Below are 22113 nucleotides of genomic sequence, written 5' to 3'. Positions count from 1 at the left end.
AGAACCAGGAATAATCACCTAAAATAGGAAAGCATAAAACAGACGACTATTTACGCCTATTAACGCATCAAAGTAGCTTTCAGGGATGCGTTTCAACGAATACCATTACGCCTCACACTGTTAATGAGTTAGATTAGGAGGTCTGGTTTGACATTTTTAAAACATTTCATCGCAGATAAAGGATTCTTTAGTCAGCTAGCTATTATTTGTGCCCCTGTTTGTCTTGTGCATCGGCCCAAACCTTACTGAAAAGTCTCGGCACTTGTTCTACTTTGTGTGCTTTCGTTGCAGTAGAAAACGGGCACGACCTTTCGTTCTTCTTTGACGACATCAATAATGTAAGCTAACAATTTGCCAACGCGACTGAAAAACTCGAACTTTGCGCGGAAAATTCGACACGAAACCTGTGATAATCTCTTCTCAAACTCATTAATAATTCATCAAGTTTAAACAAAGGAAATCATGACCGTGACGGTGTTTGGATATCTGATCTTAATGAGCATAGATTTTCTCCTTATTGTTAGTTTCCATTGAAAAGATATATCAAGCACTCAAGAAGTTCGTCAAAAATACTCCGCTACGCCTCGCATGTTCGACTCTTTTCGCGGTGTTTGGAAATGTGGTGAAACACTGTCTTTCCTGTTTGATACAAAACAACAACTTGACTGTGCGCACTTGCCACGTGAGTTTTATTTGAAGTTTAATTTATGTGGCAACCAAGTGACGACTTGATGACAGGTATCAATTGGAGGTTATAAAGAAGAAGTCCTTTTTATTCGTAACTTTCTTTAGAATCAATATTTTATGTATTTTTCAGTAATTTTTATATATAAGGCTCTATGAGATCCATCTAAAAAACCAGGAATATATTTTCCCTTAAATTGTCAAGTATTTGTTATACCGTTTCAACCATCTAAAATATGTTATGACGTAAGATGAAAACTGATACGCAGGTATCAAAGAGTAATCCGAATTTAAAGGCAGTTAAACACGCCAAAGATTGAGTTTGTTCAGTGATTTCTCATTTCTTTAAAGGTGAGGGGCCCTATGCCGTAGAAAACAAAGAAACCTTTTTTCTTCCACAGGCTTGAGAAGCGGATAGTACAACTATTCCGAGTTTTTGTAGCCATTCAGAATGCGTGAAATATACTATCCACTGATTTGGTATATAGTAATAGCAATAATTGAACTTATTTTTCAACTGAAAGATATGCCCTAGCTGCTTCATAAACTGCGAAAATGTCTTCTTATATTAAGGTAAAAAAAAAAGGAAAGAGAGAGAGAGAGAGAGAGAGAGAGAGAGAGAGAGAGAGAGAGAGAGAGAGAGAGAGAGAGAGAAAGCATTTTGCTTATATACCCTTTTCATAAAAGCTTGCATATTCCGAGATTGAGTGGCCGATCAGAATTCCTGAAAAAAAAACAAAAAAAAACTATCCACTGGTTTGGTATATACTAATAGTAATAATTGAACTTTGTAAGTGACTCACCTTCAGTTTACGCTCGGTAAGTTTGCCCACGTTACCAGCAGGATAGATTACCGTGAAATAACGTTCAGCGGCAATTGCAACCAAAGTGACTACTGAGGAGGTTGCAGCAGTCCATGCCAAGCCTCCACCCGCCAGTAATTTGCATAAAACTGTACCAAATGTTCCTCCTGGGTGGGTGGGAGTGATCTTGAAGAAAGTCTGTGGTGTAACAAAGGTCGCATACAAGGCATCCGCTATAGCCAAGTTCACAAGTAAATAGTTGAAGCGAGTCCTGTGGAATATCATAAATCAATAGAGGATGAAGGGTAAGATAATAAATTCTTCTAATAGAACTTATTACAAAGGTAATCCCTCTTAAATTATGTTTAGACCATAAAAGGCTTCGGAAACCTCAGGAGGGCCTAGAGAAAGGCGCTCCCCTCACCTGGACGGCACAAGCAGCTTCACATTAGTTTTTATCCTCCACGAAAACGTCCATGTTACGTGCGTAGTGAAATTAATCAGAATTAGGTTCCATGTCTAAAAATAAATTGAGAGGGATTACCTTGAGAATAAGGCCTTTATCAAGGACTTACTCTCTTACTCTTTATCCTCTCTTACATAGCTTCAGAAAAATGGCTGAACAAGATAGGAGCATCGTAATATTATCTACATGTGCGAACATTACAAGAGCTGTGGGAATTAGAAACATTGCTTGGAGTTTAAATGCTGCAATGGACTTTCGTCTTAAGGGAGAACTAACTTTAAACATTCTGGAATTCGCTGTTACGTTGTTAAGTTAAAAAAGTGTATAATTTAAAACGGTTGAATTGCCTGAGTTGAATCTCGAGCTCTTAATAGTTCTCTTAGACGTTCTTCCATGTTCACATTAGGCGACGTAAATCTCAAGCTAACCATTTGCTATTTTATTGTCATATAAAGTTGTTGTGTAAGCCTTCAGTAGCGTTTCAAACTGGCTGTGATATTTTAGTTATTTTAGCTTCAACGTACCTCATGTCTCGATGTTTCTTTATGATCGCACAAACGAGACAATTTCCAACGATGTCTATCACGACGAGCATAGAGTGTACCGTTGCTATGGCAATGCCAGATGATTGAAGCATGACTGAACGTTGCTGATGATGTTACACAGTCGCGAGGCCTTCTACATTTAATAAAGAGAAAAGGAAGAATGAATTCCTGACAGCTTAGCTAATCATTGGTTTAATGCGAGAAGTAGTAAAAGTGGAGAGGAAACATCATACTTTCATCATCCGCCACCTTAAGCTTATGGTTTCATAAATTTCTAACCAAGTAATTTAGTAAAGAGGCAGATCAGTTTTCTGAAGTACACTACATTGTTTTTATGTCAGTTACATGGGCCCACGTGTTTCAAAATGCATACAGGCGTTTTCTGTGGGAGCGCGAATTATCGATATTAGCTTAGCTAGCGATTGAGTAGATTTGCCGCCATATTGCATTATCTTAGTCTTACTCCCTATGGCGTTTTTCTCTTCTCAAGCCCAAAACAAGATGGCGCTCGCCTGATCAAAATGCGCTCCCTAAAGTCAGAACCCGTCTAACAGGCAACTAGTATGTAATAAAAATCAACCACTAATGTAATACATACCATTCGTGTAATAAAATGTTTAAACACTGTTCTTACACTGAGTACGTATTAAAAGCCAACGTCAAAATGTTAAAGAGAAGCTATCTTGACAATTTTACTCGATCAATTACTGCTTTTTGGGTTTCTAAAACTACAGACAGTCTTACCATTTTAAACATATGCCCATCCACCAGGCAGGAAAATTAAAACAAAACAAAACAAAACAAAACAAAACAAAATAAAACAAAACAAAACAAACAAACCAACAAACAGAAACACACACATATGCACCAAAGCATTAAAAATATACATCTATCTATCTATCTATCTATCTATCTATCTATATATATATTACAACATCAACTGCTCGCAGAGCAGATTGACAACTGACTTCAATTTTTCGTATTGAAATATTAACCGTTTTTTATATATATATAAATATGGTTTAGTTGGTCGTCCATCATTCTACGCCATTCAAATTATTAGGAGGATGGATAGCAAGAGAATGGAATATGTTTCGTTTGTTAATTGTGCGTTCTTTTTTACAATGTCGCCATTTAAATCATTTTCCTACACGAACGAATTTTAAATTGTGCAGATTAAGAAGTTTGCCTATATTTCAAGTGAAGCCTGTCTTGGCGGAATTCTGTATAAATACTTATTTATTAACTTTAAGTTGATGTGGGTAAATTATCGTCAGAGCAAAAGCGCAAAGTAATATATTTCCCTAGCCGTTCTTAGTCCAGGGTGCTTTTACTGCTGTGTTGTGTAGCACGTGCAGTTTACTGTCATAGTCAATTCTTTCAGATTATCGATCAAATACTCATATTGATAATAATGAGCGCGGTCTCATAGCTACAAAGGTATTGCCCTTATAGATCACATTTCTGACTACAAAATAGTACGAAAATGGTACAGAATGTTGGGCGGAAAACGAAAGAAAATCTATTGAACAGGACAATGTTGAAAAAAGTTGTAGCTATGAATGAAATCGTTCAGTTTTTAGGCTGAATTGATTTGACTGCTAACATTATGCAATGAAATTATAATGATTAAACATTTCGGTTGTTTGATTATTCTGCACGCATATTAAGAATCTCGTATTCCTAACCTTGACAAGCTGCTGCGATCGCTTTTTTTTTTTCGCTTTTGCTGACGACAAGGTGAGTTGGTCTAAAATAATATGGAGAGTGACATTTTGTCTGATCTACAGGAAACACCATTTCTGTGTTAGCTATAAAAGACCGCCATGAAAAAAAGTCGAATCACAAAAAAAATATATATATATATTTATATATCACCTCAGCAGCAGAACGTCCTCATTTCGATCATTCGGGAAAAAAAAACCCAAGAACAGTTGTGAATATTAGCCCGCTATCGAGTGCGTCAGGGTTTTAATGACAGAGATAAATATTGCATGCGGCTGGTGTTCCGGCAGCTTTTCTAGTCCTCCCTCCTCCTCCTCTTATCATTTTAAACATATATATAAACACTGCCCACTCGGTAGCAACATGAAACAGGCAAAAAAAAAAATGAAAAATGAAAAATGAAAAAGAATAAAAACTAGAATTTAAAAAAAAAAAAAAAAAAAAAAAATAGACAAACTCCAGGTAGCAAATTAAAACAGGCGCTGCTTAAAAAAAAAGACTGGGTAGATGTTCTTGGAATTTATTTAGCCCTGCTTAAAATCTTGCTCTTAATATATAAACTCTTCTTTAAGTCATACATAATAATAATAATTATTGCTAGAAATTATGCTTTATTCAAAGATGTTCTAAAATATGATGATGCTGATCAGACATAAGACAGTTTTAAAACAATAGACAGAAGATATGACGCAGACAGTTTAATAATGTGAATTTAAAAGAAGAATTGCTATTTAAAACCTGATTGACACCTGACTTTGATCATTGTTTTCTCGTACTGGGATATTTTTATATGAACTGTTTATCTTTATTAAAAGTATGTTTTAGTTGGTCGTTTACCATTCGACGCCATTCTGCATACTGCGCGAATCAGGAGGATAGTTATAACAGAATGGCGTGAATATGAATTGCAGTATAAAGCTCCTATGTAGCACTGTTGTTTACGATGTAGCCTTTTTTAAAATCATTTTCTTTTCACGAACTGAGTTTGAACTTGTGTAGATTAAAAAGTTTGAATCTACAGGAACCACTAACTCTATTTTAGATATAAAATACCACCATAAAAAGAAAAAAAAAAAAAAACTGGAGTACTAAAAAAAATAGATCTCCTCAGTAGCAAAAGTTCATCTTTTCGGTCTGCCGGTTAAACCCTTCGCGACATTTTGTGAACATTTGAGCGGTATCCAGCGCGTCCAGGTTTAATGACGGAGATAAATATGTATTGCCTGCTGCTCGTGTTGCCGCAACATTTCTTATGCAAACCTTAACTTCTGCTCACAGAAAAATCTACTACTGAAATTCCTGCTACAGACTTTCTCTTGTGTTTTTACAACTCGATAGGAACGCGAAGAAAATGGTTTCTATTAATTTTAAGAAACACTGGAGAGAAAAAACAAAAAAAAAAAAGAAAAAGAAAACTACTCATTTATTTGGATGATTAATAAAATTCAAACTCTCTTTGTCCGCTACACCATAATGTCAACAGCTTGGGTTGCTCCGTGTTTCTATCGAGTTGTCGAAGTACAGCTTTCAGCGACCTTGTTCTTACAGGGTGTTTCGTCATTTTATACGATTATTATTTGCTCGAAAATCCTGTTTTAACAATTCTTTCACTTCATTGCTTTCACACCGTTAAGAAAAATGGCTTCATACAATATGCAGATAATATCCACCAACGTTAAGCAATTTTTTTTTTTGATATTTGAAAACCTACTTATAAAATATCTGGCATTTTGAAAACAAAAACGCAAATGACAATCATACCTGAAACGCTTTACCGGCGGAGAATCGGAGAAGTTGAACGGTAATGTTGTAGCCAATCTTAAAAACTGGTATCACTGATGACATCGCAAGAAAAGGATTATGAAGGACAGCAGTTCACTAATCATCATCAAGAAAATTATACAACTTGGACCACGTGATTACCACCAGGTGCTCGTTATGTTAGGCCCCGTTCACGCTACGCCGCAGAAAATTAAAAATGTAGCTTTATTTCCACGGTTAGGCCTACCTTCTACACTAATCCTGCATGAATACCGAGTTTTTCCAAAACGTTCTTCAAACCGGATGAACCTTATTTAAATAGTTATCATAAAAAATGGTAGCAAAATTGAAAGCTGTCTGTATTTTCATATGAGAGTTACATCAATTTTCTTTATCATCAGAGACGTTTTGACGCTGAAATTTCTGCATTCTAATTGAATTGCAGGCGTATTGTAAAGACAGGTTTTGGTAAACGGTTATTCAATTGCCAATAACGACACTGCGAGCTGTTACTCAGCTCAGCATGGGAAACTGACAACCAATCAAATATATTGCCTAGCTTTATAATTCATCAAATATTTTCGCTCTCACGCGTTAATGTAAACGCGTCACGTGACTGAATATGTCCAGCTAAAAGCTGGGGAATATTCATGTAATGTTCCCCAATTTTCAGATCCCCCGTGTTGAGAAAAATTATTTGGAAAGGATAACAAGGATAATAAACACAATAGTCCATATTTGACTTTAAAAAATGCCCTGATATTTGTCCTTGGACATTATCTATTTCTCGGAGCTCACAGTATTCCTCGAACTTCGCTCTCGGAGAACTCTTCGCTTCTCGGAACAATTAATGTCCGCGGAAAAATTTCCGACCAATTTTTCGCGCAAATGGAAGCGAACAGATGCAACAACAAAAGCAAACAAAACAACCACTTTTTTTTCACCCTAGACCTACAAATAATTTATTACAATATTATAAATTAAAATCAAAAATGATAGGAGTGCTGCCTACCCAAATAACGAAGGAATATGCACGTGCTCGTAAACGAATAACAAAAGCCAATTAGTACAAAGACCTAATTGATCATGCCGCCCTTACATACACAACTTAAGCAGCTGGTACAAGCCAACTGGGCGCTGGTCATGTTTTGAGTTTGTAATACACCCGCAGATGGTATATGTTGTAAGCATCACCTGTCTAATAAGCACACCCCCTACTGCAAATTCAATAAGTGTCCCCTTTCTTCAGAGCTCCCAATAGCGAAAGTGACATTCAAGACATTAACATTGAATAGACTGATTAGACGAATGAACTAAGAATGAATTCTAAACGTAATATTGACTTACTGAACTTTATCAAAGTTCTTGAGTTGAAGTATCTCTTTTCATTAAAGTATTGTTCCACCTTGGGATATGTAATGAATCAAAAACAAATAAACGTCCATCCATTGTAAGCGCCCCCTCTTCAATTAAGGAGCTCCCTTAAACTAGCAAAAGTGAATAGCGCCCCAAGCGCTATATTATAGCATAACGATAACCTTCCTCTCAGTTCTATGTAAGTTTATACACCTGTAAAGTTGCATACCCTGTGAGAGATTCCCTTCTATCACTGCTCAGAGAAAGAGAAGAGAATCCTTGTCTCGCAGGATAGTTGAAAGTGCTAACACTTATCTTAACTTTTTCTCTCCAATCTGTACAATTCCGTCACATTTTCCTTTAACTATGAAAAACGCAGTATTAAAACAAGAAATGCTTTAGATTTTGTGATCGCTCCAAAGACGATGTCCCTGATGTGGAGGTTACGTTTTATTGGCAAACTCGATTTCGTGTGGATCCCTTAGAGCTGGTACAGCTACAGCATATCATTCTCTGAAGCTTTTCTCGGAAGGTTTTGTTAACCAGAGCGTACACAAATGGGTTGGCAGCAGAACTGAACAGTACTAGCATATGAATGATAGCAAATGCGAGTTCACTGACACTGACAGATGTGAAGTAGTCTAAGCTGTGCGCAATTACGTCAGGCGCCCAACAGATTCCAAATATGGCAGTGACAGTTACCCCCATCAAAGTGACTCGCTTCCGCACTCTCAGGACGCCCTGTGTGTAGAGAGAGACATAAATCCGACTTAGATAGTAACAAATGAATTGTCCAAAAAATTCTTGCAAAGAGGATATGTATCCCTAACGGTGTCACAATGAGAATGTTATGTGCATACAAAGATACATACATGCATACAGACAGACAGACAATCATGCAAACTTCATTTACTCTCCAATTTATATAGAGGAGCATTTCAAAGAAGAATTAGAACAGAGGCAACAAATTTATTTAAATTAATTTGAGAATGGTGTTTAAATTTGTAACAGCGCGATGTTAGAGACCTTAAAAGATCCGACGATGGCGAGTGTCTACGACGGCAGCCGTGAGCTGGGGGGAATGGAGAGAGGTCGCTGTCGTATGGCGCAAAAACTGACCTTAAGAATTCTAGTGGGGGACGCGGACGGCTTCATGACAAGCTTCGGTATTTCAGTGAAAGTATGGCATCCTTTAGAGATATACGTAACCTTCTCGTCGAAAGTTTTGCTGACGATGATATTTCCGAGGACTAATTTCTTCTCCTTTACGATGCAAACACCTCGAAAAACTCAGATTTCCCTTATGACTGCTATGGATCGTTCGACTTAAATGAGATGGACTACAGCGAGTATTTGGCAGAGTTTCATTTTCATAAGAATGTTCCCGTCCTTTTAGAGGCCTTGCAGCTCCCTGAGTCTTTCACGTGCCACCAAGGAACCACGATGGAGTAGAAGCGCTTTGTATAACACTGAGACGATTTGCTTACCCATGCAGATACAGCGATTTAATTCCACGATTTGGTCGCCCAGTTCCGAAGCTGAGTATGATATCCAATCTCGTGATGGATACAATTTATCAAGAGCACAATCACAGACTAACTCAGTGGGATAATACGCTTCTAAACCCACCACTTCCTGAAAGCTATGTCCGTGCGACTGACTCAAAAGGAAGTCCATTACCCAATTGCTTTGGTTTTATAGACGGAACAGTAAGACCAATTTGTCGACCTGAACAAAACCAGAGGGTCGTTTATAATGGACATAAGCGAGTACATGGTCTCAAGTACCAGTCTGTTGTCTTGCCTAATGGCATGGTAGCCAACATGTACGGTCCAGTAGGTAATTGTTTTAATTTAATTTGTTGTTGTTTTTTTCTTTTTTGGGAGGGGGAGATTTGGAAGCATTACACCCAGACTTCACCAAACTAAAATACTGATTTATCTGATCTCTTAAGAGGGTAGAAGGCATGATTCAGGTATGCTGGCTGATTCTGGTCACTTCGCGATCTGGAGCAGCATGCTTTCTCCATAACAAGAGAACCAATGGCCCTGTATGGTGACCCCGCCTATCCCCTACGTGTCCCCCTCCAAGTCCCTTACGGAGGTGCCGGAATAACACCACAAATGGAGTTGTACAACAAAGCCATGAGTGCCGTTCGTATGTCTTTTCGGGGATATCGTAAATTATTATAAATTTCTCGATTTTTAGAAAAATTTATTACTCTCTCTTAGTGTAGTTGGAAAATGTACATTGTGGGCGCCATTCTACGTAATGCCTTAGCCTGTATGTACACCAACTCTACATCAGAGTACTTTGTCTTGGACCCTCCAGCCATTGAACATTATTTTTCTTGAACATTTACATTCATTCATCTGTAAAACATAAACCTTTTCAAAATTTTTGTTTTTATTTACTTTTACAAACAAAATTTTGACAACTTGATCACCTCAAAGTTGAAGTGTAATTAAGCAGAGTGAGTTACTAATAAAGTGATCAAAACATCTGCAAGATGTGTCGAACAGTTTGTTTTTAAAAACAAACAACAATGTCAAATATAAATATAAACCATTTAAATGCTAAAGCAAGTATTTACAACAAAATCAAAGATGTTATGACCAGTACCATACAAATCAAGCCTAGTTATTTTTTCTTCTAGAAGCTTCATAATTATTTGAGACTGCAGTTGTTGGATTGAAGTAAACATCAGCTGAAAACTTTGCATCTGCTCTTGTTGCTGCTTAGTTTGTTCTAGCAAGATTTTCATCCTATCCTGAAGTTGTTTTCTTGACTGATCTTCCCGTTTACCCTCAACTTCAACTCGTTGCTTTTGCAGCCGCAATTCTTCCTCTTTCCACTTCCGAACAAGATCGTTTTTTTTTTTCGCGCAAATATGCAATTGTGTCACCTCCACTTCCACGACTTTTTTGCTTTGGTTTCACATTCTCCTCCGCCTCATTCCACTGCCTTTTCTGTGTTCTGCCCAGCTTTCTAGAGCTCTGTTTCTCATTTCCACTGCTTTTGGGTTGTAAACTTTCTTTTTGTCGTTTTCCACTGTGTCTTCGGCTGCAGCTTCTTTTTCGACTATTTCTTCCAGAGCCTTTTCCACCTCACTCAAATGACATTCGATTTCATTTGCCTTAATTCTCTTCGTCTTTCATCTTTGCTTTAAATTTCTCGCTCGGCAGTGTGTACCCCTCTCTAACAGCACACTTACTGACTTTGAATCGGGGAAGCTTATGGCCGTTCAGATTCATTTGCAATTTTTCCCAGATTTGGCCTCTAGAAATGCTTCCTTTTTTGTACTTCAAGTACTAAAATTTCTTGACACAAGCAGTTGTCATGTTCCTCCGTCCACTCCATGTTTGATCTGAAAAATCATGATATCTAGTTCAACAAACTTTTCCTCAAACAAACTTGGGTAAATTACTTAATTAAATTTCTGGTTTAGCATTCACTAAGTAGGAAAAATGAATTGAGAACAACTTACTGGACTGTTTTATTTGAACTAGTTTTCACTGAAGGTTATTTGCAGACACGAACTTTGGAAGCTTTTGAGACGGAGAAAGAAACTTCAGTCAATTTTCGCCTTTAAATGAGTTCTACAACCAATTTACATTTGTCACAAGCTAGGACAAATGTTGTCACTTCATTATATATTGAAAATGCTCGATACATTCGTTTGAAATGGCCTTAAACTAGAATGAGAGAAATTTACTCACGTTTTAGACAAAACGGCAAACACTTCGTTCCAACGTCGCAGACAACACAGCTACGGCGGGAAACCTCGCGCGACGGCTACCGGAAATGTGCAAGCAAATATTTTCACCTTCCGCTCGCCGTCGTAGACATTCGCAGTCGTCGGATCTTCAGGTCCCTATTCATTTGGAAGTGCGGCCCTGGACTAGGAGCCTGGCAACTGAACTAACGGAATTAAAGTCTTCAGTAGCTCATATTTTTGGCAAGGTGAAAATATCAGTTTCTCTTAAAATGTTTCTATGATGGTATTCGCGGTATCCATTTTTTTTTTTTAATTTTCGTACACAATTGTCTTTCCTAGATATCTTGGCAAATTTCAATCGATTACCAACGTTAGAACTCATGTTTTTTGGACCTTTATTTCCGACAATTTACGGCCGCCATTAATTTTTCTTGTTCCAAGTCGTGGTTGACATTTTAAAACACTGGAAGAATAATATTTGGCTTGTGGCTGTTTGCATTGGTAACTGCATGGTGGAAAGTACCAATATTGCTAAAACAAAACGTTTGGGCACCAGAATATGATCGAATAAACGTAGCTATATAGAAGTTTCAATCATGAACGTTCATTTGAATGCTTCAGTAGTTATCGTCAGGAAAGCGAAAGAAAAATGTTCTTGAGTTCAACTTGTTTGTCAATACTTACCCTCTGTTGGAAGGCGATTTGATTCTCAGAATCACGTTTGAACCACAGTGTGTACACGATTCTGGAATACAACCAAGCCATCAGTACCATGGCCGCAATTTTAATGGCTGACCTAAGCAAAAAAAAAGCTTTTTGCAGCCATTCTTCATCCATCTGTACACAGGCATTGTCCTTTACGTTTAAGGCTATGAACTTTGGCATGTGGACCATCAATGCGAAGATCCAAGAACCAGGAATGATCACCTGAAATAAGAAAGCATAAAACAGACGACTGTTTAAACCTGTTAAGGGCCCATTAACCGATTTATGCACGCGCTCGCGCGCGTTGCTAAGGAGGTGAAATTTCACTTCCGGTTACTTACGTCAGCCTGAGCGCGGAAAATAAAAACAACTCAATAACTTCCAAATTCGCTTACATTTTACATGATTTTCTTTGTGTTTCACAAAATGCAAAGTAAAAAAAGTACAAGCAGAGGCAAAATAAGAAAAAGACAGAGAAACAAGCAATAGAAAGAGAAAAAGTAACTCCGTGTGGCTTTGTTTGATCTTACTGAAGTGCGGTGGTAGTGTAAATTGCGCATGCGCTGATAGGGTAACTTCCAATATATATCGAGCGCACTTCCGGTTTCTTTAAATGCTAAAGGAAACGCGGTTTTTCATTAAATCCAGCCTTTTTCGACGGATTTCGATCAAAGCCAACGTTGGAAAGATGGCTATGCATTCTTTTTTTCAAAATCATGTTTTTTTCAGAAAATTACGAATTTTTTAATATTTTGAAATTCTCTCAAAATCTGACCTTTTAGAAATGAAACAAAATCTATGCATAGCGTAATGAGGATTTAAATTAAAATATTAAATCAATGAAAAAAAATCCCGATAAAGTAATTTGCCTGGGAACCGTTGCGTTTTTTCAGTATTAGTCACATGACCATGGGCGTGGCCTGATGACGTCATCACTAGTGTTACTAATCATGAAAAAGTTAAAACACATGAAATGACTCTGAACTAACTAAAAATGATGAAGTTATATGAGAATAAATTTTCCTTAGCAACGGCTCGAAAAGATCGGTTAATGGGCCCTTAACGCATCAAAGTAGGCCTTTATAGATTGTGCTAGCGTAGTTTTTAGCACAATTTGAACAAACTGGTATACATGTAATTTTCCCATTCTCAAAAACTCAGCAATGCTAGCATAATTCGCATAGTTTGATAATTATTGAATCGTTTTTGATCCTATATTTTGATCATTTTTGATTTCAAGTCCCAAGCACTGGCTGATGTTATTCCATATTTAATGTTTTAGTACAATTAGTAGCAATTAAAGCTCACTGATCCTGGGGACTGGGGTCTGGGACGCACCGGAACTGGAAGTCATATTGTAAACCATGTCGGTCCCAGTACCTCTCATTAGACAAGGCTGCAAAATGGCGTCGGCCATGCCAGTTTTGCCAGATCCGAAAGAAAACTGGACTTATTTGCAATTTTTTCAAAGAGCATAACTAAAAAAAGAGTGGCATAATTTGGAAAAACGAGCGTAATTTTAGCATAATTTGGCCAGAAAAAGAGCAGCGCTACCAGCCTAATACTTTTACTAGCACAATCTGTTAAGGCCTACATAAAAGAATCTTTTAGGGATGCATTTCAAGGAATAAGCTGGGCTTAAACGGCCCAAAAAACGGTTATTGAGATGTCGCCAGTTTTGGTTACCTCAGCATAAGTTCAAATGTAGTAAATATCTCGTCGCGAAACTTCGAAAGGGAATAGAGGACAGATGTCCATATTTTTTGTATCTAGATTGACAGCAAATATCAAATTATAACGTCACAGCTAATGACGTCATGCCTTAACCTTGATTTTTTGTACTTCTCTAAAAAGAACAGAGCAGGAGTAGTTAAAAGCTAAAAGCCGTTTGTCCATATCTCAAAAATTAAAGGAGATATGACATTTTAAATTTTAGAGAATGCTCAGCCCAAAAACGGTGATCCCCCTCGATAAGTATTTTCAAATTGAAGTTGCGCTATCCTGTTAGCAATCTCATTTAATTTGCATATTGACTGTTCTGCATGAGTAGAACCGGTGATTATCCAGAAAAATGCCCATCAATGTTTTCCCTACCCTTCAAAGCCAACCTCCTACCCAGGCTCTCTCTTCTCTGCCTCCCTTGGTCGTTGGAAGAAAGACTCTGATTGCGGTTGGTCACGTGACCACCCAGAATCTGGGTGGTAAAAAGATCTGTTGGGCAGGAAGGGGTGGCAGAGTGTTTTGATTGTTGCTGTGACAAACTTTGTGGGTTTCAAAACCTCGAGCAGTCGCTAAAAACTACTCGCTTTATCGGGGTTTGATGTGCAATTTTACCGAAGAAGAATGCCACATTATTTCTTCCATCTCCAAAACATACTGAGAAGGCTTCCGTTCACAAAGAAATTCGGCAGCCGAATGGAGCTCAAACTTTTCCACGGTAAACGCATGTAAAATGTTACATACCGAATCGAGGTGAAACCAATGGATCAGTCTCTTGAATCTTTGAATTTGGAGGTAATTCATTTTCTTCTTTGTGCGGTATTTCGTATGTTAAAAAGTATTTGTCACACGGCCGACTAGTCGAGTATTCTGGCTTTTGATTTACAGCAATGTAAAATGATTCAGTACAGTTTTCTTAACATAAACCTACACTTTCATTTGCATCAGTTTTATGTAAGTTTACATTTAGACAGATGTTTAAACACGGTTCCTTGGCATAGTCAAGAATTATATTTTGCAAAATGGTAAATAAAACACCGCTTTATATAATGCGTGAGGTTAATTCAGGCAACATGAAACAGCGAAACCGTTTTACCTCTTAGTAATTCGACCGGCAGGAATTGAAATCAGAGTGATGCTTCAATACGCTGGATAAATGCAAATATATTTCGTTTCACCTGTGTGAAGCTTAGAATAAGACTGGAGAATTTCAAAGGTGTATTTGCCCGTGTGTGATTTAACATAGTGATCACCAGCGATCACCTTTGTTTCTCTCCAGTTGAGACTGACAAAAATTCTTCGTTGACTTTACCCCCGTGGAAAAGTTTGTCACAGGTGGTCACATGACCAGCTGCAACCAGGGTCTTTCTTCCAACGACCAAGGGAAGCAGAGAAGAGAGAGCCTGGGAACGAGGTTGCTTCTAAGCACCTCAAAACGTATTTGTGAGGCCATTAAAAGTGACGTCATCAATTATTTAAACAAAAAAACTTGTTTAAGAGGCCAAGACCGAAAAATCTAAAATGATACGATTTTTAGCAGCACTAAATTGCTATAACTCGAGAAATATTTGTTATAGCGAGGAACGATTTTCAGTATGATAGTCATGTTCTTTCAAATGGTGTATTTGGTGGTTTGAAATTAGAAAATTTGTCTAACACGTTTTTGTGACGTCATCAAATATGACGTCACAATATGACATTTTGACATTTTGTTACACTCATGATTTATGCGACAACTGAGTAATAGCTTGATGACAGGTATCAATTAAAGGTTATCAATAGAAACTCGTTTTTTATTCATAGCTTTGTTTAGAATCAATATTTTCCCCTAAAATTTTTATACAAAAGGCTCAATGAGATCTATCCGAAAAACCGGAAATATATTTTTCCTTAAATTGTCAAGTATTTGGTATACTGATTAGACCACCTCAAAATATGTTATGACGTAAGATGAAACTGATACACAGCTATCAAAGAGTGATCCGAATTTAAGGGCACCTAAACACGCCAAAGATTGAATTTGTTTAGTGATTTCTCGTTTCCTTAAAGATGAGGGGCCCCATACGGTAGAAAACAAGGAAACCATTTTTTTTTTTTTTTTTACGGGCTTGGGAGGCGGATAGTATAACTATTCCGAGTTTTTGTAGCCAATCAGAACGCGTGAAAAATACCATCCACTAGTTTAAACTTTTCTTATTGAAAGAAATGCTCCAGCTGCTTCATAGGCTGTGAAAATGTCTTCTTCAGTTACGGTAGAAAAGAAAGAAAGCATTTTTCTTATAGACCTTTTTCATAAATGCCTGCCTATTCCGAGTTTGAGCAGCCAATCAGAATGAGATAGACACTACCAACTGGTTTGGTACTTACCAATACTAATAATTAAACTTTGTCAGTGACGCACCTTCAGTTTGCGCTTGGTAAGTTTGCTCACGTTACCAGCGGGATAGATTACTGTATAATATCGTTCAGCGGCAATTGCAGCCAAAGTAACAACCGAGGAGGTTCCAGCAATCCATGCGAGGTTTCCACCTGTTATTATTTTACATAAAACTGTTCCAGCTATCCCTTCTGGGTGGGTGGGAGTGATCTTGAAGAAAGTCTGTGGTGTAACAAAGGTCGCAAACAAGGCATCCGCTACAGCCAGGTTCACAAGTAAATAGTTGATGGGAGTCCTGTGGAATATCATGAATCAACAGAGGATGAAGTGTAAGAGAATAAATTCTTCAAATAGGTCTTATTACAAAGGTAATCCCTCTTAAATTATCTTTAGACCATTTCAGGCTTTGGAAAGCTCAGGAGGGCCTAGAGAAAGGCACTCTCCTCACCTGGACAGCACAAGCCGTTTTACACTAATTTTCATCCTCGACGGAAACTTCCATGTTACGCGCGTAGTGACATTATTCAAAACTTTTAGAGGGATTATCTTAAGAATAAGGCATTTATGAATGACTTACTCTCTCAATTTTTATCCTGTCTTGCATAACTTCAGAAGAATGACTGAACTAGAAAAGAGCATGGTAATATCATCTCCATGTGCGAATGCACAACACCCGTCGGGGTTAGAAATATTGCCTTAAATGTAAATGCCTCAATTGACTTTCGTCTTAAGGTAATAAATAATTTTAATATTACCGAATGCGTTGTGACGTTGTTCAGTTTGAAAATTTAAAACGGCTGAGTTGCCTGAGTTGGAATTCTTATACTCCGATGTAAATTTGAATACGTCAACTTATAATTGAAGAACTATCAAAAAATTAGTCTCTTTATAGCTTTCTCAAATAAATAAATATACATTTATATAGCGCCATTTTCCACTAATTGTCCATGGCGCTTTACAATACTTTAAAATTAAAATCCTAATTCTTTAAAAACCTAAAATCCTACATCCTAAAAGTTAAAATCCTAAGAATTAAATACGCTATATAATACAATTAGGCTACAAATAAAAAGTAAAAACTACAAATCAAATGCACGCTTAAAAAGATAAGTCTTAAGATTAGCCTTAAAAACTGCCTCTGATGATGAAAGTCTGGTCTGGAGGGGTAGTTTATTCCAGAGCCTTGGTGCCGCCACGGAAAAAGTCTTTTCACCATACGTTTTAAGATTTGCTCTAGGCTCATCAAGCAACCTGTTGTTTGAAGATCTTAGTGTACGACCAGAAATGTTAAATCGCAGTAGGTCTCTAATGTAATCAGGGGCCAGTCCATTCAGAGCTTTGTAAGTTAACAACAATATTTTGAAAATAATCCTAAAATGAACTGGCAACCAGTGTAAGCTCCTTAGTATTGGTGTGATGTGTTCCTGCCTTCTAGTCAAGGTAACAAAGCGAGCTGCTGAGTTCTGTACAAGCTGAAGTCTATTAATCAGATACTTTGGGAGACCGTACAGTAGGGCGTTACAATAGTCCAAACGCGATGTTTTGTAAGCGTGAACAATAGTCTCAGTAGTACTCTGGGATAGGTATCGCCTAATTTTAGCTATACCACGAATGCGGAAAAATGCGCTGTTGCAGGTTATTTTAACGTGTTCTTTGAAATCCAAACATTGATCGAATGCAACTCCTAAATTCCTGCCCTGTTTTCTAGACTTGATTACTTCATCACCAACTCGTATATAGTCGAGGGGTGGTCGTGGACGATATTTAGAACAAATAACCAAAAGTTCAGTCTTATCCCGATTTAACTTAAGTTTGTTGCGCAGCATCCAGTCCCCAATCAGTACAGAGACTGACACTGACTCAAACGTTCTCCCATGTTCACATCAGACTATGTAAATCTCAAGCGAGCCATTTACTATTCCACTGTTATATACAGTTGCCGTGTTAGCCTTCATTAGTGTTTTAAACTGGCTGTGATATTATAGTTATTTTCGTGTCCACATACCTCATGTCGCGATGTTTCTTTATGATCACACAAACGAGGCAATTTCCAACAATGTCTACGATAACAAGTACGGAATGTACCGTCGCTATGGCAATGCCAGATGATTCGATCATAGTTGAATGTTGTTGATGATATTGCGCAGTCGTTAGGTCTGCTGGGTTTAATGAAGAGATAAGGAAGAATAAATTCCTAATATAGTATAGAGTGTACCGTTGCTATGGCAATACCAGATGATTGAAGCATGACTGAGTGTTGTCGATGTTACACAGTCGCGAGGCCTGCTAGGTTTAATGAAGAGATAAGGAATAATGAATTCCTGACAGCTAAGTTAAACACTGGTTTAATGCGAGAAGTCGTAAAAGTGGAGAGAAAACATAATACATTTATAAGATCATATGCCACCTTATGGTTTGATAATTTTCTAACCACGTAACTTAGTAAATAGGCACATCAGTTTTACGACGTACACTACATTGTTTTTGTGTCAGTTACAGGCGCACGTGTTTCAAAAAATATGCAGGCGTTTTCAAAGGGAGTGCGAATTATCGATATCAGCTCAGCTAGCGAGTGAGTAGATTTGCCGCCATGTGGCATTATCTCACTCCAAGAGATTATCAAGGTAAGAAAGTGAATCCCCCATATAGGCCTTATATCCAAGACATTATACCCAGTTCTTCCGAGGATAATACTCGCGCGTTGCGTGGATGTTTTCGTGGAGGATCTGTTTATGTCATTTCGCTTCGTTTCAAAGCAAAGGAAAACCTCCAAGGCCGTGGGGATGTCTTCTTTGATATTTTGACTACTGGGAAGGGAGCTTCGGCTCTCGGTATGTTTTAATACATGTCGAAACTTTAATAGGAGTTAAAAAAGAGACGGATGTTCCCTGCACAAAACAATAACAACTGAATGAGAGGCGGAGAAATGTTTAGACAAACGAGTGCAAAACAAACAAACGCCCAAACACAAGCTAGGCAACTGAACAAACAGATAGTCGATTCCAAAGTACAAGGCAAATGCTCGCTGCCCAAGCAGCAAAAAGCAGTTTAAGGAGCAACGGCATCAACGCCAAAGGCAACGTCGATTGAAAAACGACTTAATATTCAACCCAAGCATCTCGCGAAAATTTAGATTCATTCAGTTTGTCTATCCTGTCAGAAATATCCGAAACAGAATATTTAAGACAGCTTCAAAATTCGAAAAGGAAATTTGAAAAATTGGCCGTCGTATGGTTCACGCTCTCTCCAATATGCAGAACGTGGCTATTTAACGTTGTTGTTTTGTGACCTTTTGTAAACAACGGCAAAGAAATGAACAAAGAATTAGAACGCACGCTTACACACCCATTGTACTTGTTGCCTTTGCCGTTAAAGTTTGCTTAATTAAACTCCCTAAAAGCGAATAAACGGCCAAATAATGAACAGCCAAACAAGCACAGAACAAACGAAAGCCTGGCCGAACAAAAAGACGGTTGAGAACGCAGAAAACATATCTGCTATGAAACAAAATCAAAACGCATACCATGACGTTCCCGCCATTTCGTCTCAGGTAGTCTGTCCACACATCGCGCGAGTAACATCCTCGGAAGAACTGGGTGCCATGTCTAAAAATAACTTAAGGCCTATATGGGGGATTCACTCTCTTACCTTGATAATCTCGAGCTCACTCTTTTAAGAGTATTAAAATACTCCCTCTCTTCCCAAGCCCAAAACAAGATGGCGCTTGCCTCACCAAAATGCACTCCCTCGCTCGCTAAAGGCAGAACTCGTCTAACATGCAGGCGGCTAGTATTTAATATATAGATTTAGCCAGGCCTAAAAGCGAAGTTCCTGATTGCAATAACTGATCATGAAGGAAAAAGACAATTATTTTTTCTTGGATCAGAAACTCAAAAAATTGATCAATTGTGAGCATGTAATTGTCCAGCGTGTGGTTTTGCTATTATTTTCCGGTTAAGTTTTGACAAACTATACCTAATTAGCCTAACCAAGATTGTACAAATTATGTATGTAATATATCAGGGACTTTCCAAGAGAGGATTGTGCAAGGAATATGTCAGGAAAAAAGTCGACAACGCGCCAGGGGTTTAAATTTACGCCGAAATTTTGTCTTTGTGAGTACTTCCTCCTTCTCCCCCAGACAAACAAAAACAACAACGACAACGAAAAAGAAAAGTCCTCCAGGTGGCAGATTTAAACGAGCGCTCATAAAAAAAAAAAAAAAAAAAAAAAAAAAATACCGAGTCAATTTATTTGGGAAGTTTTGTTTCCCTTGGTTAGGTTATACATGATAATGAACATGATAAATAACTAATTGTTAGAAATGTGTGCTTTATTCAGAGTTGTTCTAAGAAATGATGATGTTAACGGCAAATAACGCCGTTTTAAAACACCTGACACACCAAATGTTGTAGACAGTTTGCTAATATGAATCATTAGAAACCTAATTTACAACACCCACTGCTCGCAGAGTAGATCGACAACTGACCTCATTTTTTCGTAGAGAAAAATTAACTGTTTTTCATGAGAAATATGGTTTACTTGGTCGTCCGTCGTTCTACACCATTCTAATTAAAATGAGCGAGTCAGGAGTATGGATAGGAACAGAATGGAGTATGTTTCGTTTGCTTTGCCTTCTTGTTTACGATGTACCCTTTTACATCATGTTCCTTCACGAACGAATTTTGAGTTGTGCGGATTAAGAAGTTTGCCTATATTTTAAGTGAAACATGGCTTGACTGAGTTGTGGATAAATACTAATTTATTAACTTTAAGTTGATTTGGGTAAATTATCGTCAGACCAAAGGGATATAATTCCTTGACACTTCCTAGTCCAGGGTGCTTTTACTGCTGTGGTGTGTAGCACAGCGTGTATTTAACTGTCATAGTCAATTCTTTTAGATTATCGATCAAATGCCCATATTGATAATATTGAGCGCAGTCTCATAGCTACAAAGGTATTCCCCTCATAGATCACATTTCTGACTACAAAATACGAAAAGTGTACAGATTGTTGGGTGGAAAATGTAAGAAAATATATTGAGCAGGACGAAAATGTTGAAGACAATGTTGGAAAGAAGGCAAGAGTTTTAGCTACAAATGAAATCGTTCAGTTTTCACGCTTAATTGGTTTGACTCAAACAAATGCAAATGCAGACCATTTTGGTTGTTTGATTGTTCTGCACGTATGTCAACAACTTCGTATTTCTCACCTTTACAAGCTGCTGCGATCGTTTTTTTCTTTTCTTTTCTTTTTTTTTTCTTTTTCTTTTTGTGCTTTCACTGACGACAAGCTGAATTGGTCTAAAATGACATCGAGAGTAATATTTTGCCTGATCTACGGGAAGCATCATTTCTGTGTTAGCTATAAAAGACCGCCATGAAAAAAGTCGAGTAACAAAAAATATATATATATTTATATATCGCCTCAGAGGCGAAACGTCCCCCTTTAGGTCATTCAGAAAAAACAGCAACAAGAACAACAACAATCAAGAACAGTTGTGAATATTTGCCCGCTATCGAGCACTTTAGGGCTTTTATGGCAGTGATAAATATTTCCTGCTGCTGGTGTTCCGGCAGCTTTACTAGTCCTCCCAAACCTCCACATCCGGTTACAGAAAAATCTACAGGAGTTTTTTTACAATTTAACGCGATAGAAAAGCGAAGAAAATGTTTTCTATTTCTTTTAGGAATCACCGGGGCAAAAAGAAAAGAACGTCACTCGTTTATTTCGATTCTCAAAATTTCAACCAACTCTTTGCTCCCGTCATGCTTATGTCAACAGCTCTGGCCGGTACCTCTGTGTTTCTGTCGATTTCTAGAAGTACAGCTTTAAGCGACCGTGTTTTACTGGATGTTTTTTCATTGTTTTATGTTATACGATTTTTATTTGATTGAAAATTATTATTGAAGTCCTGTTTTAGCAATTCTTTTGGTTCAGTGTTTTCATACCATTAAAAAAAAAACCCTATTAAATACGATATGCAGACAATACCGAGAAACGTTTGCTAAATTTATGATATTCTAAAAACCATTATTTACAATGTCTGGAAACTTGGAAATAATAACGAAAAATCATTTCTCGTTAGTGATAATTCTTACCTTCAACCGAAGTTAAACGTTAATTCTTGTACACAGGCCAAAACCCGATATTATTGCACGATGACATCGGCAGAAATGGATTATGAAAGACAGCAGTTCACTAGTCATCATATCATTTTTTAAAACAACTTGCACCACCCGGTGCATGTTAT

The 22113-nt window shown here is 37.6% G+C and overlaps 3 protein-coding genes and 1 pseudogene across 4 annotated transcripts in view; 1 reads left to right on the top strand and 3 right to left on the bottom strand.

Moving 5' to 3' along the window:
* Window positions 1-22113, bottom strand: part of LOC145467377 (pyroglutamylated RF-amide peptide receptor-like) — a 115653-nt gene that overhangs the window by 52359 nt on the left and 41181 nt on the right. The gene's annotated exons all lie outside the window — the stretch shown is intronic.
* On the bottom strand, window positions 1280-18292 carry LOC145467470 (pyrokinin-1 receptor-like). Of its 2 annotated transcripts, XM_081451030.1 has the most exons (3): window positions 18267-18292; window positions 2478-2747; window positions 1280-1758 (listed from the first exon to the last, which is right to left on the bottom strand). In XM_081451030.1, the coding sequence occupies exons 2-3, from the start codon at window positions 2588-2590 to the stop codon at window positions 1431-1433; spliced, it is 441 nt and encodes a 146-aa protein (XP_081307156.1). In that variant the 5' UTR covers window positions 2591-2747; window positions 18267-18292; the 3' UTR covers window positions 1280-1430. The 2 variants fall into 2 exon arrangements, with proteins under 2 accessions (XP_081307156.1, XP_081307155.1); XM_081451029.1 differs by lacking the exon at window positions 18267-18292 and having other exon boundaries at window positions 2478-3376.
* LOC145467423 (pyroglutamylated RF-amide peptide receptor-like) lies at window positions 6706-20131 on the bottom strand. The gene is made up of 4 exons (XM_081450980.1): window positions 17865-20131; window positions 15884-16154; window positions 11743-11985; window positions 6706-8081 (listed from the first exon to the last, which is right to left on the bottom strand). Exons 1-4 carry the CDS (start codon window positions 17975-17977, stop codon window positions 7791-7793), a joined length of 918 nt encoding a protein of 305 aa, XP_081307106.1. The 5' UTR covers window positions 17978-20131; the 3' UTR covers window positions 6706-7790.
* Window positions 8200-9448, top strand: LOC145467453 (uncharacterized; annotated as a pseudogene).

Source organism: Orbicella franksi, chromosome 14, assembly GCF_964199315.1.
Source record: "Orbicella franksi chromosome 14, jaOrbFran1.1, whole genome shotgun sequence".
Lineage (NCBI taxonomy): Eukaryota > Metazoa > Cnidaria > Anthozoa > Scleractinia > Merulinidae > Orbicella > Orbicella franksi.
This window is presented reverse-complemented; position numbering and strand designations above follow the sequence as displayed.

Bases quoted from the DNA above. Each gene is read 5' to 3' on its own strand.
- LOC145467470 (XM_081451030.1), bottom strand. From the start codon at position 2,590: ATGCTTCAATCATCTGGCATTGCCATAGCAACGGTACACTCTATGCTC. The intron at 1,759-2,477 runs GTACGTTGAAGC...GATATTCCACAG, and splicing joins AAGAAACATCGAGACATGAG to GACTCGCTTCAACTATTTAC.
- LOC145467423 (XM_081450980.1), bottom strand. From the start codon at position 17,977: ATGATCGAATCATCTGGCATTGCCATAGCGACGGTACATTCCGTACTT. The intron at 16,155-17,864 runs GTATGTGGACAC...GATATTCCACAG, and splicing joins AAGAAACATCGCGACATGAG to GACTCCCATCAACTATTTAC. The intron at 8,082-11,742 runs GTAAGTATTGAC...CTCTACACACAG, and splicing joins AAATCGCCTTCCAACAGAGG to GGCGTCCTGAGAGTGCGGAA.